Source organism: Gymnogyps californianus, chromosome 2 (genome assembly GCF_018139145.2).
Source record: "Gymnogyps californianus isolate 813 chromosome 2, ASM1813914v2, whole genome shotgun sequence".
Lineage (NCBI taxonomy): Eukaryota > Metazoa > Chordata > Aves > Accipitriformes > Cathartidae > Gymnogyps > Gymnogyps californianus.
This window is the reverse complement of record NC_059472.1, coordinates 140,375,799-140,398,311: the sequence shown is the minus strand read 5'-3', so window position 1 is coordinate 140,398,311 and position 22,513 is coordinate 140,375,799. Positions and strand designations below refer to the sequence as shown.

Genomic DNA, 22,513 nt, shown 5'->3' with positions numbered 1-22,513 from the left:
AGAGCAAGGCTCACTTCTCTCCAAATTTCCTTACAATAGTTGATTCTGAGGAGAAATTGTGTATTTTTTATACTACCCTGGCCACTGAAGTTCTTTCCAAAGTCTTCTGTATAGGATTCCCCATTATTCAATAATAATTTTTACCAGATCAGTCATTATGTTTCATGAGGGTTTTTTTACAGTTTTTCCTGGACATTTCCATTTTCATGCTTTATTTTTATACTTTAAAAAGAGCAGATCACCGCTGGCAAATGTGAATATAACAAATATCAAAATTGTGTCCCATTGAACTGGGATTTACAGTGTTTTTTAAAAAATGTCCTATATGTGAGTTGTTGGTAGAACATAAAATACCATTACTTTGTAACAAAAAATGTAGGACTTAACAAGCTTTGAAGACTTATTTATGACACATATCAGTGTGCCTGATATCATCATACAATGTCATGGCATGATATAGTCTATGATACCATGTTGCATGTATATGATACCATGGCATCATGGTTATATGTATATGATAGCATGTTAACAATAGCAGAACCTCATCAGGCACCATGGAGAACCAGTCTGATCTGTCAATTCAGGAATACTAGCTGACCTCAAGGCCCTCTTAGGTCAGGAACAATTTAAAGGAATCCGCTGAGTTTGCAGGGAATTTGCAAATGATGCACAATCCAAAGAAACCTAAACAAACCCTTTGGGATTTATGCTAAAGCTGAGACTAAGGCTAACACTTCGAAAAGCAAACAGCAGCTTCTGAAGCTCAGTTTTGAGTGTCTGATTTTGAAAGGGCCTTATTTTAATAAAGAGTTGCAAACTGAGTGCCCCCATCTCAAGACTTTCCAAATTGTGCATTTAAAACCACGGGCTCTTTTCCACATGCTCCAGCCTGCACAAGCAGAAGATGTTGCTCTTTAGGGACTCTTACAGGAGAGCAAGATATGAATCTTTCCTGCTTCAACTCCAATTAAATTGAGAAACCGTTATTTCATCATTGTGTCCTCACCCGCAATGGGTGCCATTGTTCCTCTTCAGGGTTCTTTGTCTTCTGGCCAGGTGCAGTCCGGCTGGGTCTGGCAGGAACTGGAGGTGATGCAATCCTTGATGGTTTTTCAGTGGTCTGGGTATGCCTCACTCTGCCCAGGACAGGCCCTGGACCTGGAATGACAGTGGCTGAAGTTAGCGCTTCCCACCAAACAAACCAAACATGGCTTCAGGGACAGGTTTCAGAAGGGTACCTTTCCTGCTCTCTCGGACCAGAGGGCTGGAGAACAGTGAGTCGTGTGCCCAGGACATCACATTTTTAAAGAACAAACCATGGTACCAAGGGGCGCATGTTTTCCTCCTGTGTGGCACAACATGCCTGTGTGCAATAAGAGGGAAAGGGAAGCTGGGTCATCTACACTAGAGGTGAATGTTACCTGCAGGAACATGGACTGCCTCCAACAGCTCTGCTTGGCTGCTCTCCCCTAGGAGACGGACGTGTCGGTGTGGGGAGACAAGCAGGTGTGCTGCTGAAGGAGTCTGGCCCTCCTCTCTGGTACCTGTCCTCACAGGAGTGGTGTGAGGAGATGGGGTCAAAACAAAACCTCTGCCTTTGGGCAGCCTTGCCCTCATCTAAGCATGGAAGCTGGGTATCGTTCATCTGCTCTGGAGCTCCCTGTTCTTCCCCAAAGGGACAGGGCCTCAGCAGGAGCCTGCTGCCCTCACAACAGTTGGCCAGGCTGCTATGGGGCTGATGGCCATGCCATGATAGGGCTGATGGCCAGGCTGCAGTGGGGCTGATGGCCAGGCTGCTGGGGGGGTAATGGTGAGGCTGCAGTGAGGGTGATGGTGAGGCTGGCATATGGGGGATATCTAGGCAGCTTTGAGGGCGATGGCTAAGCCATTGTGGGGCTGACAGCTGCTGCCATGGGGATGGTGGCAAGGATGCTGTGGAGGTGGTGGTGGGTGATGGCTAGGCTGTTGTGGGGCTGATGGTGAAGCCGTGGTTGGGCTGATAGCCAGGCTGCCGTGCAGCTGCCGGCTAGGCTGCTGCAGGGGGGAAGCCAGCGCCAACGTGGGGGTGACACCCAGGGGTGACACCCAGGGGTGACAGCGAGGGGACCTCAGAGAAGCCGGGGTAGCGCACTTCAGGCCCCCCGGCCTGGGGGGGGGGGGGGGGGGGGAAGGCGCGGGGGTTCATGCCCGGCGGAGCCCCGGGTGGGGCGTCGGCCCCCCCCAAGGAGGCCCCGCCGCCGCACCTGCCCCGCGCCCCCGCGGCCCCGCCCCGGCCCCACCGGGCGCTGCTGGGCTGCCGGGCGGCGGCGGCGGCGGCGGCGGCGGCGGCGGCGGCGGGGGGTGTCGCTGCCGGGGGCGCGCGGGCGGAGGAAGAGGAGGAGGAGGCGGGAGGAGGAAGGCGGCAGCAGCAGCTCTCGGGAGGAGCCTGTCCAGCGTGAGACAGCACATTCAGCCGGCAGCGGCGGTCCTGCTGCAGCGGCGGGCGGCGCGGCGCGGTGCGGCGCGGCACGGCACGGCACGGCAGGGCGCAGCGGGCAGCAGCCGTTCGCGCAGCGGGGCGTCCCTCCGCTCCCCCGGCGGCGGGGGCTCGGTGAGGGCTGCACGGCGCCGGGAGCCCCTCCGCATCTCCCGGGCGCCGGCGGAGGTAAGGCACCCGCGGGGGGCGGCGGCGGGGCCGGGAAGTGGCCGTGCCGCGGCGGAGGGGGCGAGCGGAGGCTCCCCTTGGGGGCCCGGCGTTGGCGGCGGAGCAGCCGGGCGGGCGGGGGGGACGCTCCTCGGGATGCGCATCGACCGCGGAGCCTTGGCGCGGCCGCCGGAGGCGCTCCCCGGGCACCCGGCCCGGGCTGGGTTAGCGGGCATCCCCCGGCTGCCCCGCAGGAACCGGCCGGCCCTCGCCGGGGTGGGGGGTGGGCTTTTCCACCGCGGCAGCTCGTCTCTGGGGAGGGAGCGGGCGGGGAGGGCTGCGGTGAGCCCCGCCGGCCTCAGCGGCACCTGCTCCAGGCCCTGGGGCTCCTCCCGCCACCGGCACCGGCACCGGCACCGCCCCTTCGCCGTCCCGCTCCGCCGGGAAGGGCTGCCGCAGGCTCCCCGGCTTGCGTCTCAGCGTCGAGCGGCTTAAAGCAAAGCGGGGTGGGAAAAAGTTTCCCGTCTTTAATTCTTTGCACGGCGTGAGCAACAGCGGGTTTACTCAAGTCCATGACGACAGCCGACGGAGAATTAGGTCTTTTCCCGTTCCTAAAGTAGTTCCCTAAAAGGGTGAGAGAAGGAGGGAATCAATGAGAGGCCTTTTTCACTAGTAGTCCATTGAAATACGTTGTCAAAAGGATGTTACTACGGTTACATTGCCCCAGGAATCCCCCTGGGTCGGCAGGGAGCATAAGGCCCCTAGATATTTCCTAGACAAAGCCTCTGTTTTACTGACCGGAACAAAGTATGTTTTTCTGTCAATATTGACATTGACAGAAAGTACAAATTTCAACTATAAATACATATAAAATAAAGATTCTCAGCAGACCAAGCAATCTAACCTGCTATTATAGGGGGGATGACATAGAAAGACCTGACATGAAGTTGGCACGTGGCTTTGGCACTTGCACCTGGTAATTTATCCTGACATAGAGGGTTTTGTCAGCTCTTCACTTCTGCATGAGGACATTAAATTACCTCTGAAATGGCTCTGAATGTCATGAAGCACAGTGCTGCAAAACCTGTTTCGGAATGGAAATCCAAATCCCAGGACCATCTATCTCCTGATAAATGGTATTATCAGAGCCACCGAGGAATTTCATTTCTGTTACTACCAATGTGCTTTGTTGAAGTGCCTCATTTGTTCTTGCTAAGTTCATGGGAAGAAGTTATATGTTATGTTTTCTGATTCTTTTAAGTTCCTCTTTTTACTTTCTTTCCATTTGAGAGGACATCTCTAGTAACAGTCTCCACACTCAGTGAGGGTGGATAAAATTCCTTCTTATGATTTCTGTGTAGCATTTCTCAGCAAGAGTGGGTTTCCTCGACACAAACCTTGGGGCTGCACCCAGGTCTTTGCCCCTGGGAGTGCTCACTCTGATAACCATCCTCTGCTTCATTTTGTTTTCCCCAAACCATCCAGTTATAGTCCATGAAAATACAAAATGTGCTGCCCCTTCTGCACCTTCTTCTCCGTGCACAGACTATTTTGAGGGTTGGGACTTGCTATCCTCTTCCTTGATATGTGAAAGACTTCTGAGGGCCAGGTATGTGGAGGTCCAAGAGATTGTTTAGAAATGGATTAGCCAGATTTCTCCTAGCTCTAAACACCTCTGCCTCAAATTAGTCTACCCTAAAAATGCATTAACTGCAGTGCTGCCTTATCCACAGTTTAAGAGAGGAATCTTTAAAGGAGCAGCAATAAACCAACACCCTACACATGCAGTGATTACTGAGAATTTGGAAATCTGGCTGCTCAAAGAATAGTCAGGCAAATACTCTTTTGTACCCTGCAGATCTTAAATTAAGAAGCTGACCTTCCAGCTCTTTCTATAGGAGGAAGGGCAGCGAGCTGCCCTCCTTTGTGATGCCTTTCAGTGGCTATTTTTTTCGTTATTGAAATGCATTTGTTTGTTTTCCAGTTTGTGTTTTTCCAGCTTCAGGTTCCTGGTTCCTGTTATGTCTCTCATAGATAAAAGCCTTGCTTTAGCAGGTGTCTTCCGTGTAGGTACTCTAAATGATGCGGCAAGAACTTACCTGCTTTATTTTCAAATAAATTAACAGATTAAATCTCTTGGTCTCCTTTTCTTTTGTAAGACAGGTTTCAAGTTACTGTTCCTTGCTGCCATCAGTTTTCCAATCTGCAAGAAAAGAGAGAGGGAATACTAGATAGAGCTGGAGGCAATGGGTTGTGGTAGAGGTCTCACCATTGCAGGATACTGGACAATGAGGTGAAATGAGCTGGGAGGGAAAAAGATAAGGGAGCGAAACAGAAAAACATAAGGGTATAGAAAGGCATTGCTGTTTTTCAAAGCTTCAGCTACTCCTGCTAATGATTCAGGTAATCACGTGGTATCTTTCAGCTCCTCAAACGTGACTTCTTCTCACAGAGGTTTAAAATATGTTCATGGTCTCTCTCTAGGACTACTCAGGCTTATTAACTAGTGCTATGCCTCGAGTGCCCTGTTGAGCTCCTTTGGCTTGGTTTGACCAACAACAGAAGTAGTAATTAGGAATCTTTCAGTCACTGATGCCTAGTGCCAAAACAAACTGCTACTTGGAGGTGGTGGTGAGATGTTAACAGAAAGATCCTCCCTGTCCTAGCCATGGGCTTTGATTTTCAGGGAAGTTAGAGGGAGCTAACACTGAAATCCTCACTGAGGTGCATGGGGAAATTCATATCTGCAGAGGTATGGTCTCAGGCTTTCTGCAGCCATAGCCAGACATCATGACCTCAGTGCAATACTCATCTGATATTTTCATATTTTTATTTTAAAAACCCTGAATGAAACAAACCATAATGACTGTAGATGTAGTCTGTGTGTAAAAGGGACATTTTTCGGCAGGAATACTGATGGAGTATGCTGGCAAAGTGCCCTTAGTACAGATGCATCTTGTATTAATAAAACTGTGCTTTTGCCAGTGCAGCTTATTTAGTTCATCTGAGCAACACAAGTTATACAGGTGAGTACACCTTTATGTGTCCGTAAGGGGGCTTGCTTTCCAGATGAGGGATCATATGGTCTTCCACTCAGCTGACCTATGTAAGCAGGAAGAAATGGTAATGCAGGAACAAAAATCTGAAAAAAAGTGTCTGAAAAGCTGCAGTGGCAGCCTGAGACCCTGGCTCAGTCTAAATCTCAGATAGACACAATATGTCCCTTTTGCTACTTGGTAATTATCCATCTAAAACCATGCTAGCTCTTTTTAGTCAGACATGACATTGGGAGCTGTTGTTCACTTGGCCATCTGCAAGCACTCAAAATAAGGCAGTATACAGTATACATGAGCTTGCGCCCTCAATACTGTTCATTTTAGGTGGCATCATCTTGCCAACTTTTCTGGGAAATGGCTACTTCCAGGCAGATGGCAGGAGCTGCAGGAAGCTGTGAAGCAGACTGATGTGGGAGCCGCTAGATCTCATAGACAAAAGACACCTCTCATCATCTGTGAGAGCTATGACGTCCCGACTCCTCTTGAGCTTAAAACTATACCCCCTTTTTTTTTTTTACAGTTCTTCTTCAGCACTTTTTGTTTTCCCTTTTGAGGCAAAAGCGTTCTGGTGAGTGTCCGGGAGTGCACTGCAGTAGCAGAAGGCACGGAGCAGGAATAACAGTTCTGGAAGGGTTTTGTGGGCACCACACCGTAACTCTATGCTGGAGTTTTAAGGGCAAAGGACTCAGCCCTTTCGCTGCTGACAGTAATAGGAGTTTCTCTGTGACTTCTCTGGTGGTGAATCTAGCCTCTAGAGTGGTGGCAGGAGTCAGCGATGTACATTGTTTGAAAGCTGTGAGACATCTCCAAACTCCATTGAAGCCAATGAGAGTCTTTGCATTGACTTAACAGATTTGGATGAGGTCCTGTGTAACTGCTGCTTTGACCTGTGTACAGATACCTGTGTTACCTGATGAATAATCGCTGCTCGGATAACTCTTGTGAATCTTGGCTGTTAATCTTAGAGTAAAAGTACACGTTATCCTGTTTTCATATTTAACACTGCTCCCATGCATGTGGATCAGCTTGCCTGACCTGGAGAGACAGGTTACATCAACCTGAGGAACAAACTTCCCTGGAGCCCTTCTGGACCAGTGCAGTTCTACCCTGTGTATTCCCCACGTGCTGGCTGACTGTCCCGGCTTGGCCTTAGAATAATTAACGAGTAATTCGGCAGAGGAAGAGGGCTCATTTACTGCCACTCAGCAGAAAACAATTACAGAGGGTATCTTTTAAGGACATAGCTTTTTGTTTCCAGTGATATCTTCTCCTCCTCACTTTTCTTTTCCTTCTTGCTATCGTTCTCTGAGGCTTATCCTTTTCTCTCTTCCTCAATACTAGTCTTAATGCCATGTTCCCTCCTCACTGGTCTTCCCTTCCCTTTTTTCTTCTCTCCCTGGGATAGAACTGGGTTTAGTTCCTTGTTCTTTTCTCCCTCCCTCTGCGGTGTGGTGCAAGTAATTCCAAATCCTGCTCCTCAGTTATTAATTTTTCACTTCAGTCCAGCAGAAAGATGTGGTGTGTTTTGTGTTCAAACAATGGGGAGTTATAATAAGGCAAAGATACAAAACTGCCTAGTATGATTAAATATAAATAAGTATAATGGAGGACATATTGTTTATCTATTTATATCAATATCTCCAAGCCTTTTCTAATGCTTGATTCTAATATTTTCAGGCTGAATTTGACAGAAAAAGCTATCCCCTAAACTATGTTATGTTAGTATCGAAAGTTAATCACTGTAGGTCCTAGACCACATGCAGGGAAAATATGGATGTCTCTTGCTTTAAACTGTTCAGCCCTTCCGTTCTGTATCCATTAACACAGATCTTAGCTTTTAAAGTGCATAGACAGCGGTATTAAATCCATACTATTCAAGGCATGTCCTTGTTTCGTGTTTTGCACATTAGGCCACCACTGTTAGGATCAGAGTGGTTACCAGGTCACTTGGTAATTGGGGCAAAGACATTTCAAATGATTGCTATTGTATATTTTCAGAAATTAAAATATTTAACAAAACAGGGTCACAGAAAAAAAAAAAATGCAGACTGCTATCTAATATGGTTCCTTGTATTTGAACCTGTCTGTCCTGGTTTAAGGACTGTTCCACTGACTGAGCATTTAAAAGAATTTCTTCTCTGATTCTCACAGCACAAAGTTGGGGGACTATCTAAACTCATGTGACTTGCTTCATAATACATGTTTGTCTTCTCTTTAAGTAATATAAAAGAATCACCATTTGCATTAATCACACTATTCAAAGTCGTATGACATCAGGTTTTTTCATCGGTTTGTCTCTAGTTACATTTTGAGCAGTTGCTGAACCAGAAGGTGATTTGTATCATAATCCTGAAGGATTTCAGATCTCAATTTGCCCCTAAATGAATTCTTATTTTCTTTGTCCTTTTTTAGCTCTGACTGCTCATAGAGCTTTGTTACACACTCATAGCAATTTGTTACAGATTATCAACTTCTGCCAGTCTTCATTGCCTAGGAACACAAATTACCTCTGCAAAAAACAGAGAAAAGATAGTTCATGTTATATATATGTATGGGTGTAAGCTGTGTGGTGCATGGATGGCTTAAAAATCTGTAACCTTTTGGAATGAAACAAGAAATTTGACCTAAATCATACCCCCTAGTGTGCAGTTAGCTATTCATGTACGTAATCTGCTGCATTTGGCAAAGCCTGTGAATGTTGTATTCCTGCCTTTCACTATCTCCATAGTAGTAATAATAATACAAAAAAATTGTGCTGATGGGATAGGAGGGTATTGTACTGGAGACAAAAAAAAACAGTGATGCCATTCTCTGTTTGTACTGAAAAAGCCCGTGGGAAAACTGTCCCATTATTTCCCACAATATTTTCTTTTTCACAGAAAGTTGATTAATAGCAAGAAAACATAGGAAAGCCTAGTTTCTCAGCCTTTTTGGGACTCTTGAAATATATTAAAAACACCCTGTGCAAATTCAGTACTATTTTTATCTGATAATTATAAATTATAGAGCTTTAGGTTTTTTCTTATGTTTAAAGCATAGAACTCAAAAGATGACGGTAAATTATATTCTCTGGAAGGGGCTAAGATGGAAAAAAAAGATGTTGCAACCTTACTACTAATGTTCTCCACACCTTTTACAGCAGCCCTTCCTTTATGTACATAACACTTGTTGGGTTTTATTGTTTACTTATCAATGAATCAGAGGACAGGGAAGTAAAAAACTATAGACAGCCACATTGGCATACAAACATACGAGTCTTTTCGAACATAATTATAATATAAAGCAATATTAATATTAGTCAATACTAGTATTGATTTTGAAGTCTTTAAATGAAGATCATGCCTCCTCAGTGTTGATTCAGTAAACTTTTAATTAAAGTTCTTAAAGTTTTATTACAAGTTCTTCCCAAGAAAGTTTTTGATCTCACTAAACTAAGTGATTAATTAGGTGTAAGTATAATTAAAGGCAGTGGCCTCCCGTTTTTTTAATTATTTTTCTTAAAATACTGTATATATCTATAAAGCAATAAGACTGCTGTGCTTTCTCACATCACATAATGTCCATTTTTGCTAAAGGGCTAACTGTATTACCCACTTACTCCTGGCTTCTCCTTGGTTCTCTCTTGTGATATTGCAATGATTTGTAGACCTTTTAAACTACGTTCCCCTCTTAATCCTCAAGACTTTCTGTTGGAACCAATAAGCCCATACATTTTACAGTTTAATATGGCTGGAAACCAGACATGGACCATTTCTGATTGCTTTGTGGACCACCAGTGGTCCCGTATTTTGAGAACCACTAGTAAAAGTCGATTTCTTTTCCAAAAATATCTATAGCATTGGGTTCCTCATTTGGAGAGATCTGGTGGCATCTAGCTGGTGCCCTGGCCTCAAATTCTGGAGCCGAGGTCCTGGTGCAGTGAGTCATGCACTGAGGCTTACTTCTGGAGGAGTCCTGCAGTGCACTCCAGAGATGCGATTGCCCCATCATTTAGGCTGGGGACTTGTTTGCTTCTGCCCTCAGCCCATTTGCCAAGTTTCTTCTCTGTGGAAGCCAGGGCACTTGAGAGGTATGCGTGTGAGTGGGAGAGAAGAGTTCATGCGCAGCCAGCCTTGCGTTGGTAGGAGGCTGTGCTTAAGGTGCAGAGCCTGCCCACATCTTGAACCTGGGATGTGTACCTGAATTCCCCAAACCTGAAGTTCTTATGGTGCCTGTGAAGCTCAGATAAATCTAGACTGATGAAATGGTGTAGAAACAGAAACCCAAATTGCAGTCCTCAAAAATCTCTGCTTGGCTGTCACCTAGCTCGCAAAGCACATGCAGTCTCTAAAAACTCCCTTTTTCACCTTGGAGTTCTGCTTCTGGATGTGTTCTTACCCTTGAACCCCCAGACTCAACAGCCTGGGGGTCCGCTGTCTGTCTCCCCTAGGCTGCTTCATCTAGTCTGCATTTCTTGACCCCATCTGTCAGACTGTGCGCTCCATGCCGAGCTGCAGCTGATAGCATGTGCTCCCTCATTTAGTGCACCCTGGTTTTAACGGGACTCACCTAAGGTAAAGGAGTCTCAGGTAATTTTTGCTGTTGCTTAAAGAGATATTTGCCTTCATCCATGCTCTAATCAGCAAGCTATGTGTCTTCTGCAGTAGGCGCCCTCCCAGTCTTTCCCACTGAAGCTGCTCCACATAAGTCTAAGGATTCTTTGGGCGTGACAGAGCATGTGGGAAAAAGAGAACGGGCTCTTCAGCACCTTGCTTCAAGCACTCAGCGAGAAAGAGGAGTCTTGGGCTCCAGACACTAAATACAGCATTGTGTTTTAAACTAAACAGTCATTGCGTATAATATAAACTAACCCTGAAACAAAGACTAGAAGCCGAGGGCCTCAGTTAGGGACTAATGTTCTCTCTCTTGCATCTGCTTCTTTTGGTCCAATGCATCTTTGCAGAAAAGAAATTAAGAGAAAATAGCTTCAATGGTTAAGAATGCAATCTCCATTCCTCTAGTCTTTCTCACCCGTTAGCCAACAGTCACACTGGGCAGGTGGGTTTCAGTCCTCTCAAGACAAAAAACCCTCCAAAACCCCCCAAAACCAACAGAAAACACAAACAAACAAAAAAACCCCAAAATATGTTTCTCCCATCTGGGTGGAGTACTTTAACCACAGAGAAGATAAATGGAAGACATAGACTTCTTGGTTCTCAGTCCTCTCTCATACTCAAATTCTTTGCAGTTCTTTATATGTCCTTTAAATTATGCTGTTAGACATCTGCATTTATCATCTTGCCTTTTTATCTTGGCATATCTTTTTCCACTTATGTGGATCAACAGGGATGATTGGCTAAGGCTAGCTCTGATCATTCATGTTGCTTTGTTAGTACAGCCGAAGAAGCCCTGGGAAGTACAAAGGGAATGGTAGTGTTGTTTCTTCCACTTTGCTTCCTTAAAGATTATGAGAACTCATATGAGATACGCTGCACATTTCTTACAGCCAGGGCTCTTCCCTGCTTTCAAAATCTTTAGGTGTATTGACTTCAGAGATGAAATCAATGTGTAATATTTTTAGCCTAATTACGTCCTTACAAACATCAGCCGCAAAGCAAAGCATATTTTTGTTTTAAGAAAGAAATGATATCTGGGTAAGTCTTCCAGCAAAACCTGTATGTTGGCAGCCTAGCTTGTTCTTTGATGTCTGTCTGGCAGTTGTCATAACTGGGTTAAGAGGCAGACACTAGAGCATGCATTTTTCATATTTGGGTAAATGGCTTTAAGTATCAGTTTGCTGGTCATGTACCACTAGGGTTACCTCAGGAGGAGGGTAGAAAAGTCAGAGGGGTCAGTTTCACCCTTCATAAGGAGTGGAAGTACATGTTTTAATGTCTGAAATGTTTGCAGGATGGAGAAAATGAGCCTTTGTTCCACTTCAGGAGAGACTAGCAGACATCTTGAAGTGAAATTCTATGTTAGGTCTTAGTAAGTCATTAAATATACTCCTGGGAGGCACTTTGGTACTGTTATGATGAACCAGATATTTTATCTAGGTTTTGAAGAAGTGGTGATATCAATGATAGCAGCAGATACCATTGAAATCTGAGCATTATGTAAGAAGTACATACAAAAGAAATTGAAATCAGAAACATGAAATACAAAGCTCTTTTTTTCTAGATAAGTGACCGGCAGCTTGAGGATTAGATTCTGTCATCTCTCTCATGTTATCCATCTCTAAAATCTTATCAATTTATAGCTTGCATTTGGTTCTCTTTGAATGTCAGAAAACTTTTTTAAAGTATCCTGCTAGGTCCTGCAGTTCCTCTCTGAAGCAAGCTGGGAAATTCACGGAAGATAACATAGCGCAACTAGTAAGACCAGTTAATGTGTAGGGAATGTAGAGTCACAAAGATTCAGAATAGTAGTAAGTCCATTCCCAGCCATATGCAGAGCCACATATGGAGCCCTGCATTTTACTGCAGCCAAACAGTAAAAGATAACAGAAACAGAAGCTGATAGAGAGGGAACTGACCAAGAATACCTAGAAGTCTTGTATTCTACAAGATCAAAATGTTGTCAGGCATTGGTTGTTTTGTTAAAAACATCCACTCTTCATAACTGGGGCACGATTGCTGAGTCAGATCCTGAGGAGATACAAATCAGTATTGGCTGCATCATTGAGGATCATCTCCCAGCACCACATCTGAGATCATTGTGCAGTTGTAACTGTGCTCATTCATGCTCATTGAGGGAAAATCCAAGACACTTGAAAAGACCTATTTAAAATCTCATTTTCTTTGAGGTGATACATGCAGTCAGTTCTGTGAACTTCATATAAAGGGAGCATATTTGGTGGGAGATGTGCAGCAGCTTTGCTAGAGTGCCCTGTTAGTATGTAGTACTTAAATTCATTCTAATCCTAGCTGGAATCTCGTGTGCTTCTTACTTAGCTCCAGTGAGTTGTTGCCAGCAGCTTGTTCTCTTCAACCTTGATGGCTCTTCCATGGGACTATGGTTGTTGGAATTGAAAAGGTCATGGTAAATTTAAGAGGCTAAGGGGGCATGAGAGAATGGGATGATGAGAAGGTGATGCTTCATTGGCACTATGCCTGGTGCCGGAAGAATGGGCAATAGTAGAGCTTTGCTCATATGCTGCTTTGTAGGGACCCTATAATTCTGCTGTAACTGAGTTCATTTTGTAGAAGGGCCATTATGGAAGAACAAGAGTGAAAAGATTAAATGGTAATAGATTGTAAGGGATTTATAATGGAGCAGTTGTGGGTACATACCTTACACCCTGGCAGCCTCAAAATAAATAGGCTAGAGATGCACTGACCTGTTGCATAGCAACCAGGAGGAAGCACAGAACCAAATCTCTGGATGCTATGATTGTAAACCTTTACAGAACAAAGTACAAGACCTTTGCCCATCTGCCAGAAGTGTTCAGAAGCTGAAGGATAAGAATGGTACATTCCCTGAAATCTAACACTTAACAACCATTTTTATTTATAGATAAATACACAGATGCAATGTAAAAAGCCTGACTGTTTTGCCTCAAGGTTATGTAGAAAAAAATACTTAGTCTCTCCAATTTTACTTAGTGTTTCCCTGAATTCATCACACAGGAGATTCCTTAAAATACTGCAAATGCTAAGTTTTTGCAGCTGCAACTATTTTCCCATTGTTGTGATCTTGTAAACATTGATATGCCTATTTAGCAAAAGTATTTATGTTATTTGACTGAAGTCAAGTACAAATTCTGATGCATGATGAAAAGAGGTACTCATATGTTTACTTAAAAATTGCTGTCAAGAAGATGGTTCTAGCCCCTCTTGCCCATTTGAAGTGTGTTTCAAACATTATTTTCAAATTAATACCATGGATTAGAATGCATTTATGCTAGGGTAACAGCTCCCTCTGATTTCTTGCAGACCAAAGACGTTTCTCAGCTTTGTACAATTTCATACTTTGCATGCACACTTTACACTTGTAAAAGTCATAGGTAGATCCCATGTGATTTTTTTCTGTTGTAAAAATGTATAATATTCCTAACTGTAGGAAATGTGTTAGTTTGTACAAAATAGAGACAAATATAGTACATAATAGAAATGAATGTTTTTTTCCAGTAGAAAACTCCATATGTAATAGTTTCAATAGTAATAGTACTCCCACTCTATAAACCCATTCTTTAAAACCAAAAATCACTGAGTAATGTATTTTATTGTGCAACTTCCTTTGCCTTTCAAACTAAAGACATTTTGCAGCCTTGGACTCGAGTAACTGGCTCTTTATGAAGGCATATGAATAATACATGTACAGCATCTAAAAGTACTAGATGCTGCCTATTTATTTTAGAAAAGTATATTAATGAATCAATTATTTATAATTAGTTGTGTAGGATGACTAATGCCATATGTAACAGTATTTAATGAACCCCTTTGGTAATTACAATGGAGATAGATAATAATGCAAAGGACAACATAGGAAGTCACAAAACAGGGAAGACTGAGACTTATGAAGTGGTGAATATAGTTCTACTCTAGTGCAGCCTACTGAATGAACAGCATGTAAAAATCCCCCAATCACCACAAAGCAATAAAATCTGTAGGCTTTTTTATCTCCTACCAGATTTGGAAACTTAGGTTTCTTTTTAGATGAGCTCGGTGATAGCATACAGACAAGATGCTATTCTAGGAGATATAAAGAACAAGCTTTAAGAGGAGGGAGATGTTATATTTTTTCTTTTTCTGCTTATAAAAAGTGTGCACTGTCATAATTTTCTTTGTTTTTATTTTATTCGTTATACATTGGGCACTTTGTGCTTATTTTTTCTTGTGTTTAGTCTAAGCTACGTACATGTGTTGCCACTCTTTGTACCTCTGTAACTCTGGTTTTATTACTCTGGCAAGTATCAATTTATTCATTCTGCAATTGTAGTAAACCTTTTTAGATGCCTGTGACTGTTTCTGCTGTTAGGTGCACATATAAACATCTGCTCAAATATTGTGATACTGATCATTGATAAAGACCTTGTAGCTTATTATAAAACTGTAATAAGTCTATTGGCTTGTACCTGTAAAAATACTTGCATGGCTTTGAGTCCAGTCGAGGGTAAAACGCTGCTGTTTGCATCTTCCATGCTTACATGCTTACTGCTGCCACTAATGAAATGGTCGTGAGATGTTCCTCCCTATGTGATAAGCTTAGTGGAGTAGTTCTGCGTATGTTCTGTACAGCACAGAAGTTTGTGCAAACACCATTATTATTTTAAGATTAATGTAAATGGTCTTTCAAAGATCTTGTTTCAAACACTGACAAGCTAAAAGGAACTGCTGGGAGCATATTAAAGACAGGATTCTTCTCATCCAGTCTGAGACATTTACAATGGAGATTTCCAGAACTTAACTGATCACCCAGGGCCCTTTATCATCATTGGAGAGGAACTGGTGGCTTTGGGGCACGCTTAATCTTAACTACATTAGGAAAAGTGGAATCACATCCTAGGATACCCAGACTCTTTTGATTTTACCTGCATTGATGGTAAGGATAGCTCTGGATCTACATTGTGGGCATCCAGATTTAATGAGATAAGCCCAGTAGATGGTGAAGTCACAGAACGCAGTCCTCAGAAGCCTTGGCGCTGCATTTACACATGCCTGGGTGGCTGCCGTCCTGGTGGGTCTGGTGACCCTTTGATGTGTAAGTGGAATTGGCTGTATTTCCAAGTCTAAGAGGGGACTCTGAGGCATATTTAATGCATACGGGGAAAACTGACATCTTGAAATAGAACAGTCCATTTTATTAAAAGTCATGCCAAGAGGAGCAGGCTCCTGTCTCCAGTAGCTCAAAGAAAGGAGAATTTCCTCAGAGTATTAGGAGTGCAGGTGAGTGCTCTCTGTGCAAGGTGGTTCATATCCACGTATCCTGCCACATCTCAAGAACCTATGTTAGCACATGGCTGGTAAGCTCTTCTGGAGTGGGAGGACTCTCTCCTTTTAAAACTGTGTCACTTGACAGTAAACTGGACCAAACAAAATAAAAATTGATCTAAGATTATGCACCTCCCTTGAAGAGGGGAGCCCTAGGCTGCTGCCCTGCTATGAGAACTATTTCTACATTTAATGCAATGTTCAGTGTGTTTGTTCCTACGTCTTCCTTCTCCCAGATAGGTGATTTAATTGCTTCACCACAAAATGTGCTCCTTACTGTTTCCCTCTGACCAATGCCTTCTCCCAGGCTGGAGAAGATTATGTCGTACATAAGCCTTGGACTGTCATTCTGTTAAAAGTAAATCTTTTTTACTGTTTGCCTTTATCTCTCTTGGTGTGGCATGCTTTTGGCGCTTGGAATGGCAATTACTAGCAATTTGTTCCCAGTAATGAATACAGTGTTGTTAACTCGATGGTTAATGCCAAGTAGAGTGACAAGTACGCTTGCCTCCTTGCTCACTGCTGACTTGCTGACATCTGAGAAAGGTGGTTACACACCCTTGGTGTTCAGTTTGTGCTAAAATTGTAAATAGCCAGTTTGAAGCTTGGTAAGCTGTTTGGGGGACTAAGGCATGACTATAATATATGCAGGATGAAAGTAACTTGAGATTAATTTCTTTCTATAACTCAGCTCTGGCAACATTCTTTGAGGGAAATTTAATACATCATCTTTGTTGTATGTAAGATCTGTTTTGTTAAAAATAGGGCAAAGTGATAATAGGATTTGATCGCCCTGACTGGAGCATTGTAAAGAAGGGGACAGGCACTAAACCGTTGATGCCCAGATCAGGGAAAAAGCTAGTTAGCTTCCCTGACATTAAGGGAACGAATTTTTAGAAAGCCGTTCATTGATATCTGACAAACAGTTTGAAAGGGATGCCAAACCCTCAGGGTTTCTGTCATGAGCCTTAAAACGCATTTGCATATTTTTTGCATAGAAACAGGAGCTCACTCTCTGTTGCCAAACTGCAGAACTAAAAGGATGCAAAAACTCTATCTAGTCCAGAGGGCTCTGAGGGGGAACTTCATAATCAGAATTCAAATGTGTGCAACAGCTTAGGAAAATGACTTCAAATGGGATTTCAGCCATATCTGAGAGAGACCCACAAATCCTGAGTGGATTGGTAGGCAAAATACTACCTGCACTGGCATTAAAAAGCTTGTTTTCTTCTCTGGGCATTTCTCATGTAAAAAATAGCTTACTGACGTCAACTGATCACACAGATTAATGTTGTTTAAGGTGCTACTGCTTAGTTTTCTTGATGTCAAATGCAATTTTGCTGACAGTTTTGATTTCTCTTTCTCAAACTGAAAACAATGTCATCATGAATAGGACCAGAGTGATGGAGGAATAAAGAAACGACGGTCCTCTGCATGCAGCCAGTGCACCCAGTGGTCCAGTTTGTTAGCAGTTTAATGTCCTTCCTAGCTATACCATTTACTGTGAGTTGTGGATTGAACAGGGAGTCCCCAGGCCTTGAAAGGACTGCAGGGTACCTTGCCAGGATGGGCAGCTCTGCTGAAATGCAGAATCTGTGACAATGTGAGGCGGACTGGTTTAACTCCTGGTGGTGGGCTTCAGCTGGGAGTTTGACTGGAAAATGTTAGCATCCGTGGTATGGTCCACACACAGACACAGCTATGCTGTCCCCTCTGGCATCCCTCATGCTGCTCTTATGCCTGCCATTTTCATTGAATGGTTTCCTCTTCTGATTCCAAATATTATTCTTTTCTTTCATTAAAGGAAAATGCTTGCAAAGACAACAAAGCATTTGGGGCCAAGATTGCATTTAATGTGCACGTGATGTTTTATTGGTGATATCCTCCATATCATGGGCTAACTATGCTTTTATCATTTGGAGGAGGAAGCTGATGCCTGCAGAGGGATTCATGATGGGTGAAAGTGCCGTATAACTTTTAGCATATAAATTTACTCTCTGGTCGTTCACCCACCCAGGCAGTCATGTGGGTGGAGTTCTCATTATATTAACAGAGAGTTGCCATTTAAATTTCCCATGCATCAGGCAAACAATAGACTTCCGTTGCGTATACATGGCATGACCATTGATCTGATTGATTTTGGGTTGCAGTGGTGGATGTGGTCAGTGATGTGTGAATTAATAGGAAAGGCACAGTTAACTCTTTTCATCAATGTCTATATTAGTCAGGACTGTCCTTGAAATAAAGTTCTAATAAGAAAATCAGTATTGATACAGTTAGATGACAGCCCATAATGATTATGATGTTAGAAAATAAATACATTATCTGTGACTTACTTAAGTTGCGGATTTGTGCAGCACTGGTGGGGTTTTAAAACTGTAGAAAAAGATTGGTATCATATGTTCTTTAGAGATCTGGCTCTGTTTCTGTGTGATGTGACTTTATATCTCTTTACCCTTCATTTTCAAGGGTCACGTAACAGCAGCATAGGTTGACAGAGATTTAAAACACAAAGAGTGTACATGGCTTCACATCATTGTCCTACAGAGAATTGTGTTTAGGACTAAATGGCGGGGGAGGTCTTTCAGTAGCTCAGAAGAAATGCTTTTGTCAAGTTTGTGTGACTGGAGTCAAATCAGGAATATTAGGCATGTCTCCTGCCTCTTGGAAAGATGATCTGAGCACGAGACTGTTGGCGGAGCAACGTGCTGCTTTGTTAAAGAGAAGCTCAGGTTTGCTGGGTTGCCTGGTTTTGTGCCTTGTCTGCAGCTTTTTGGGGAAATGGCCCAGCTTTCCCTGGAAAGGGTGGAGGAGATTCCTGTGCAGGATAGCCCATAGCTTGGTGAGGGTGCTCCCCAGAGGGGTGAATATGTGAAGGATACTGAGACTGAGCTAGTGGTCTGTGTGGGGCTGTACCAGTGGAACCGGTGGGATCCTGGGATGGCAGGCGTTCAAGGCACCTGGAGAAGCGAAAGCTATCACGTTTCCAATTTTTGTGAGTAAAATTATTACTTGTCTAAGAAGTATGGGGCTGTTTGGCGCAGATCTCGTTCTCGTACTTAAAATTGAAATCCATTCGTGGATCTGGGTCCTACAGTCTGGCAGAGCTGCTGAAGCCGATGCAAATCAAAAGACTTTAGCTTCAGTGTGTAAAAGCATTAAAGCATTATTTTGAACAGCAGACAAAAATGGGTTTGCTTCACAAAGGTAGTTTTCTAATAAAGGTCATTTGAAGATATTGTCCGTGTTCAGTGATATTCTGGTTTAATTTCTTGAAATAAAAATTGTGAAACAAATATCCTGCTTTCTACAATGTCAGTATAGTCCAAGGGCCAGCATTTATATAGAAATAGATTTGTAGCAATTTTAGAAGCACTATTTTTGATATAAGTATCTTTTTTCAGTAAATAGGGAAAACATTTAATTCTCTTTTCACCTTGGTTTCCATAATTTTGTTTCCAGCAGAATCAAAATGTCAGACAAAAGTGATTTAAAAGCAGAACTTGAGCGCAAAAAGCAACGTTTGGCTCAGATAAGAGAAGAAAAGAAACGGAAGGAGGAAGAAAGGAAGAAGAAAGAGGTAAATATGCAAAAGCACCTTTTAGATAGCTCATGCTTGCAGAAGGGGCTTGCTGAGGTTTTGACATCTCAAGATACCCCAAGGTATCTGTCATGTGGAATGAGATCCTCAAACCCCTATCAGTCTAACCTTAAAATCAAAATGCTTATTTTTAGTCAAGAAAGTTGGGGTGAGGGAATTGCTTTTAAAACCAACGCACTGTCAGATGACAACAGTTTAGACAACATGATGTGTATGTGTGTGTAGAAAGAAAAATTGATTTGCCACAATGCTTTTTCCTGGGCTCTTCTTCAATGGGAAGGGAGTGGAGAGTGGGGAAAGACGGAAAGAGGGCTCACATTTTTTTCAAGCCATTACAATCTAAATATGTATTTTTGTACTCTGAAGACTAGTTTGATTACTAGCTAAGGTAACAGATTTGCAATTATTATTCTCCAGTAAAGTAAAACATAATTGCAATTGCATTTTCATCTTCTGGCATGGGTGCATCTTTCAGTTCTGTTAAAGTTTGATTGACATATTAGTTTATTTGTCCTTGACAATATGCATTAGGTTTTTCATTAAGGGATTTGTACTTCTTTTTATTCAGTCACTTAGTGGAATAGAGGTGAGAATTGACAGGGAGTGGATATTAATTTTCATGCAAAGTCAGAGAAGCATTAAGTGATTATGTTTCCTTTCCTTCAGATGTCAACACTTACTATAGTTTAAAGCACCTGTTATCCTTTACTAATAACTGGTTTCCTTTTAAACTGACACTTTAATATTGTACATGAATTTCATGGAATTACTCTGGAAATGTGATGTGATCCAAGAAATCAGCATTCCAGTTTTGGCTGTCTTTTTAATCTTTTTTCATTTGAGACATTTTTGTGCAATTACCAGCACACCCCCCAGTGAGGCTCCTGGAGTCACTAGGGGAGTCCTCTGTAAGCAGAACTTTAAACGTTAACATTTTCAGCGTTCATTACTAGCCTATTAATGAATTAGAGGGAAGGCAGCCAAGCTAACGGCTCGAGGAAGCTATTAAGTCCTTTCCTTTGTCCCCTGCCTCTGATTTTATGCCTCGTGGAGATCTTGTGGTGGTTGGAAATTTCCGTTGGCCCCGATAGCCAGATCCAGCTCGGGACACCCAGCTCTACAGATTATGCTGCGGTGCCTAACTGTGGCACCGTAACTGGGGTGCACTGTGATGCCTGATGGCCTCCAGGAGTGAAGTCTAACATTCACTTAGGTGCTTAGCCACGTACACTGGTGCAGAAGAGTTGTTTACAACCCTACGTACTGTGAGATACTTCAGGCTAGCTCATGGGAAGAGCTGAGCACAGGGATATGCCTCAACTTTGTCTTTGTCTGTAAAAGCAATGTTCTTCTGCGTCCTGGCCGTGTCGAAACTGAAGAACACGGGGATGCTTCTGAACGTGAAGGTTTTCTGTTGTGCCTGCACCAACATCAACACCAGGCTGAGGCACTGTCCGAGTCCCCTGTGCCCCACACTGGTTTCAGCAGAAAGGAAAACCTCTCTGTGTGGAGGCTAGATAGGATCAGCCGATTTAGAAGCAACCTTAGGATCCAAAGTATAGAGGCAGATGCCTCCAGACATTCTCTATAAGAACTATGCTGTGATTGCTGTATTTAAGACATGACAAAATGATAGACACGGCCACTTGCATTTTGTTTTACTTGCATTACTGGTTACTGCACTAGACTACAAAGTGGGACATGGGTTCAGTTCCCTCATCTGGTTGGGAGAAGGGCTGCAAGCCTGTTTCTTTCAATGGAGTGCTCTAACCACTAGGCTGGGGTATCGGTATTTTCCTTCCACCCTACTAAATTGGGGAATGATGAGCCAAATAGAAGAGATTCTGGCTAATGCAGATGTTGCTCCTCCTGTTTCTAGGTCCCAGGAGACCAGAGGGGGAGGAGGCTAATGTGTGGAAGCTCCAAGGATGTATAGATATCTAAGCAAAGAGGGAGGGGTCTGGTGGACCATTATTTTTGGCTGTTGGTGCCCAGGGCTGCCAAAATCCTATTTTAGACACGTTAGTCCCTTCCTTTGCTCCTGTTAGACGTTGAAGTTTCTGAGAAAGTATTTTTATTGCCAACAAGTGCTTGGGACCAAATGTAGGCCCTTAAGCTACATCACTAAAGTCCAATGGAATTTTATTTCTTGATTCTGGAGGAAGTAGGAAGGGGCTATTTTTATTCAGGGTAATGATATCTGTTATTCTATGGCCAGCTTTTATATTAGCTGAATAAGTTGCATCTGATGAGTGAGAGGCAGAAGATTTCCATCAGTGTGCTGTAAATATCCTTGCAAAGATCAGTTTTCCCATGCATTCAGGGAAAAATATTGTTACTGATCTATACAGTATAAATTATCTAAGTTATAAATTATCTAAACGTATCTAAGTGAATTTCGAAGTGTATCTAAGCAGTGGTGCATGTAAGTATTTTCCACACACTTAATTGCTAGAGCTGATTATATGTGGATGAAACTTTTCTGGTTTGGTTTGTTTTAACTCAGGCTGATCTACAGCAAAAGAAGGAGCCAGCTCAGGAGGATTCTGACCTAGACCGCAAAAGAAGAGAGACAGAAGCTTTGTTACAGAGCATTGGTATATCCCCAGAACCACCTCTAGGTATTTAAGAGAAGCACACTGTAAAGCATTCAGCTCTGCCACAATGAATGCATTCTTTTATTGAAGCATGCTTGGCTTTTTTGATTTTTGGCTGTATTAGTGAAGTGAACTCTTCTGTTTGAATGCTTGCCATACCATTCACATATACCAGCTCATGGCATTTTGAGTACTTGTCATTGCCAAAAACATCTGTTTCATTTCTTCAGGAATTTTTTGTGAACGTAATGCAGGTTGGTTTTGCATACCAGCAGTGATTTCTTTTCTGATGGACTGTTTTATCTTCTCTCGCATCTATCTGATGACCCACAAAATATTATTATAAGTGCTGTACTTCATTAGCCCCAAGTTTTGTTTCAAAAATTCAGATTAAGCATTTGCTAAGGAAGGAGGAGCATAGTCATGTGGGAAGTCCCATTGATTTTCTTTTAAAATCAAGCAACACTGGAGAGGGAAAATGAAAAGACAACTCACAAACAGCAAAAAGCTTATTATCAGATCATTATTGTAGATTTTAGCTCTGGTTTCATGTGCTCGACCTCTTTTTTGGTTTTGATGTTTCAGTTTCTAGAATCTGAAGTCCTCAGTTTAAAAATACATGTGGCAAAGTTTATAGTATCTGAATATTGGTTACCTTGATTAAGTTCTGTCTCACTTATTGGGTGGCCCTAAAGTGAGAAGTTTCCTTCCTTCCTGTGCTTTCT

General features: G+C 43.0%; 1 protein-coding gene across 1 annotated transcript in view; it reads left to right on the top strand.

The window, feature by feature from the left end:
• Positions 1-2,613: 2,613 nt before the first annotated feature.
• DYNC1I1 (dynein cytoplasmic 1 intermediate chain 1) overlaps positions 2,614-22,513 on the top strand; it is a 194,600-nt gene continuing 174,700 nt past the window's right edge. The window contains exons 1-3 of the mRNA XM_050890826.1: positions 2,614-2,644; positions 19,053-19,170; positions 21,698-21,812. Coding sequence (XP_050746783.1) covers positions 19,063-19,170; positions 21,698-21,812 — 223 coding nt within the window. The 5' untranslated portion in view covers positions 2,614-2,644; positions 19,053-19,062. The remainder of the gene's footprint in view (positions 2,645-19,052; positions 19,171-21,697; positions 21,813-22,513) is intronic.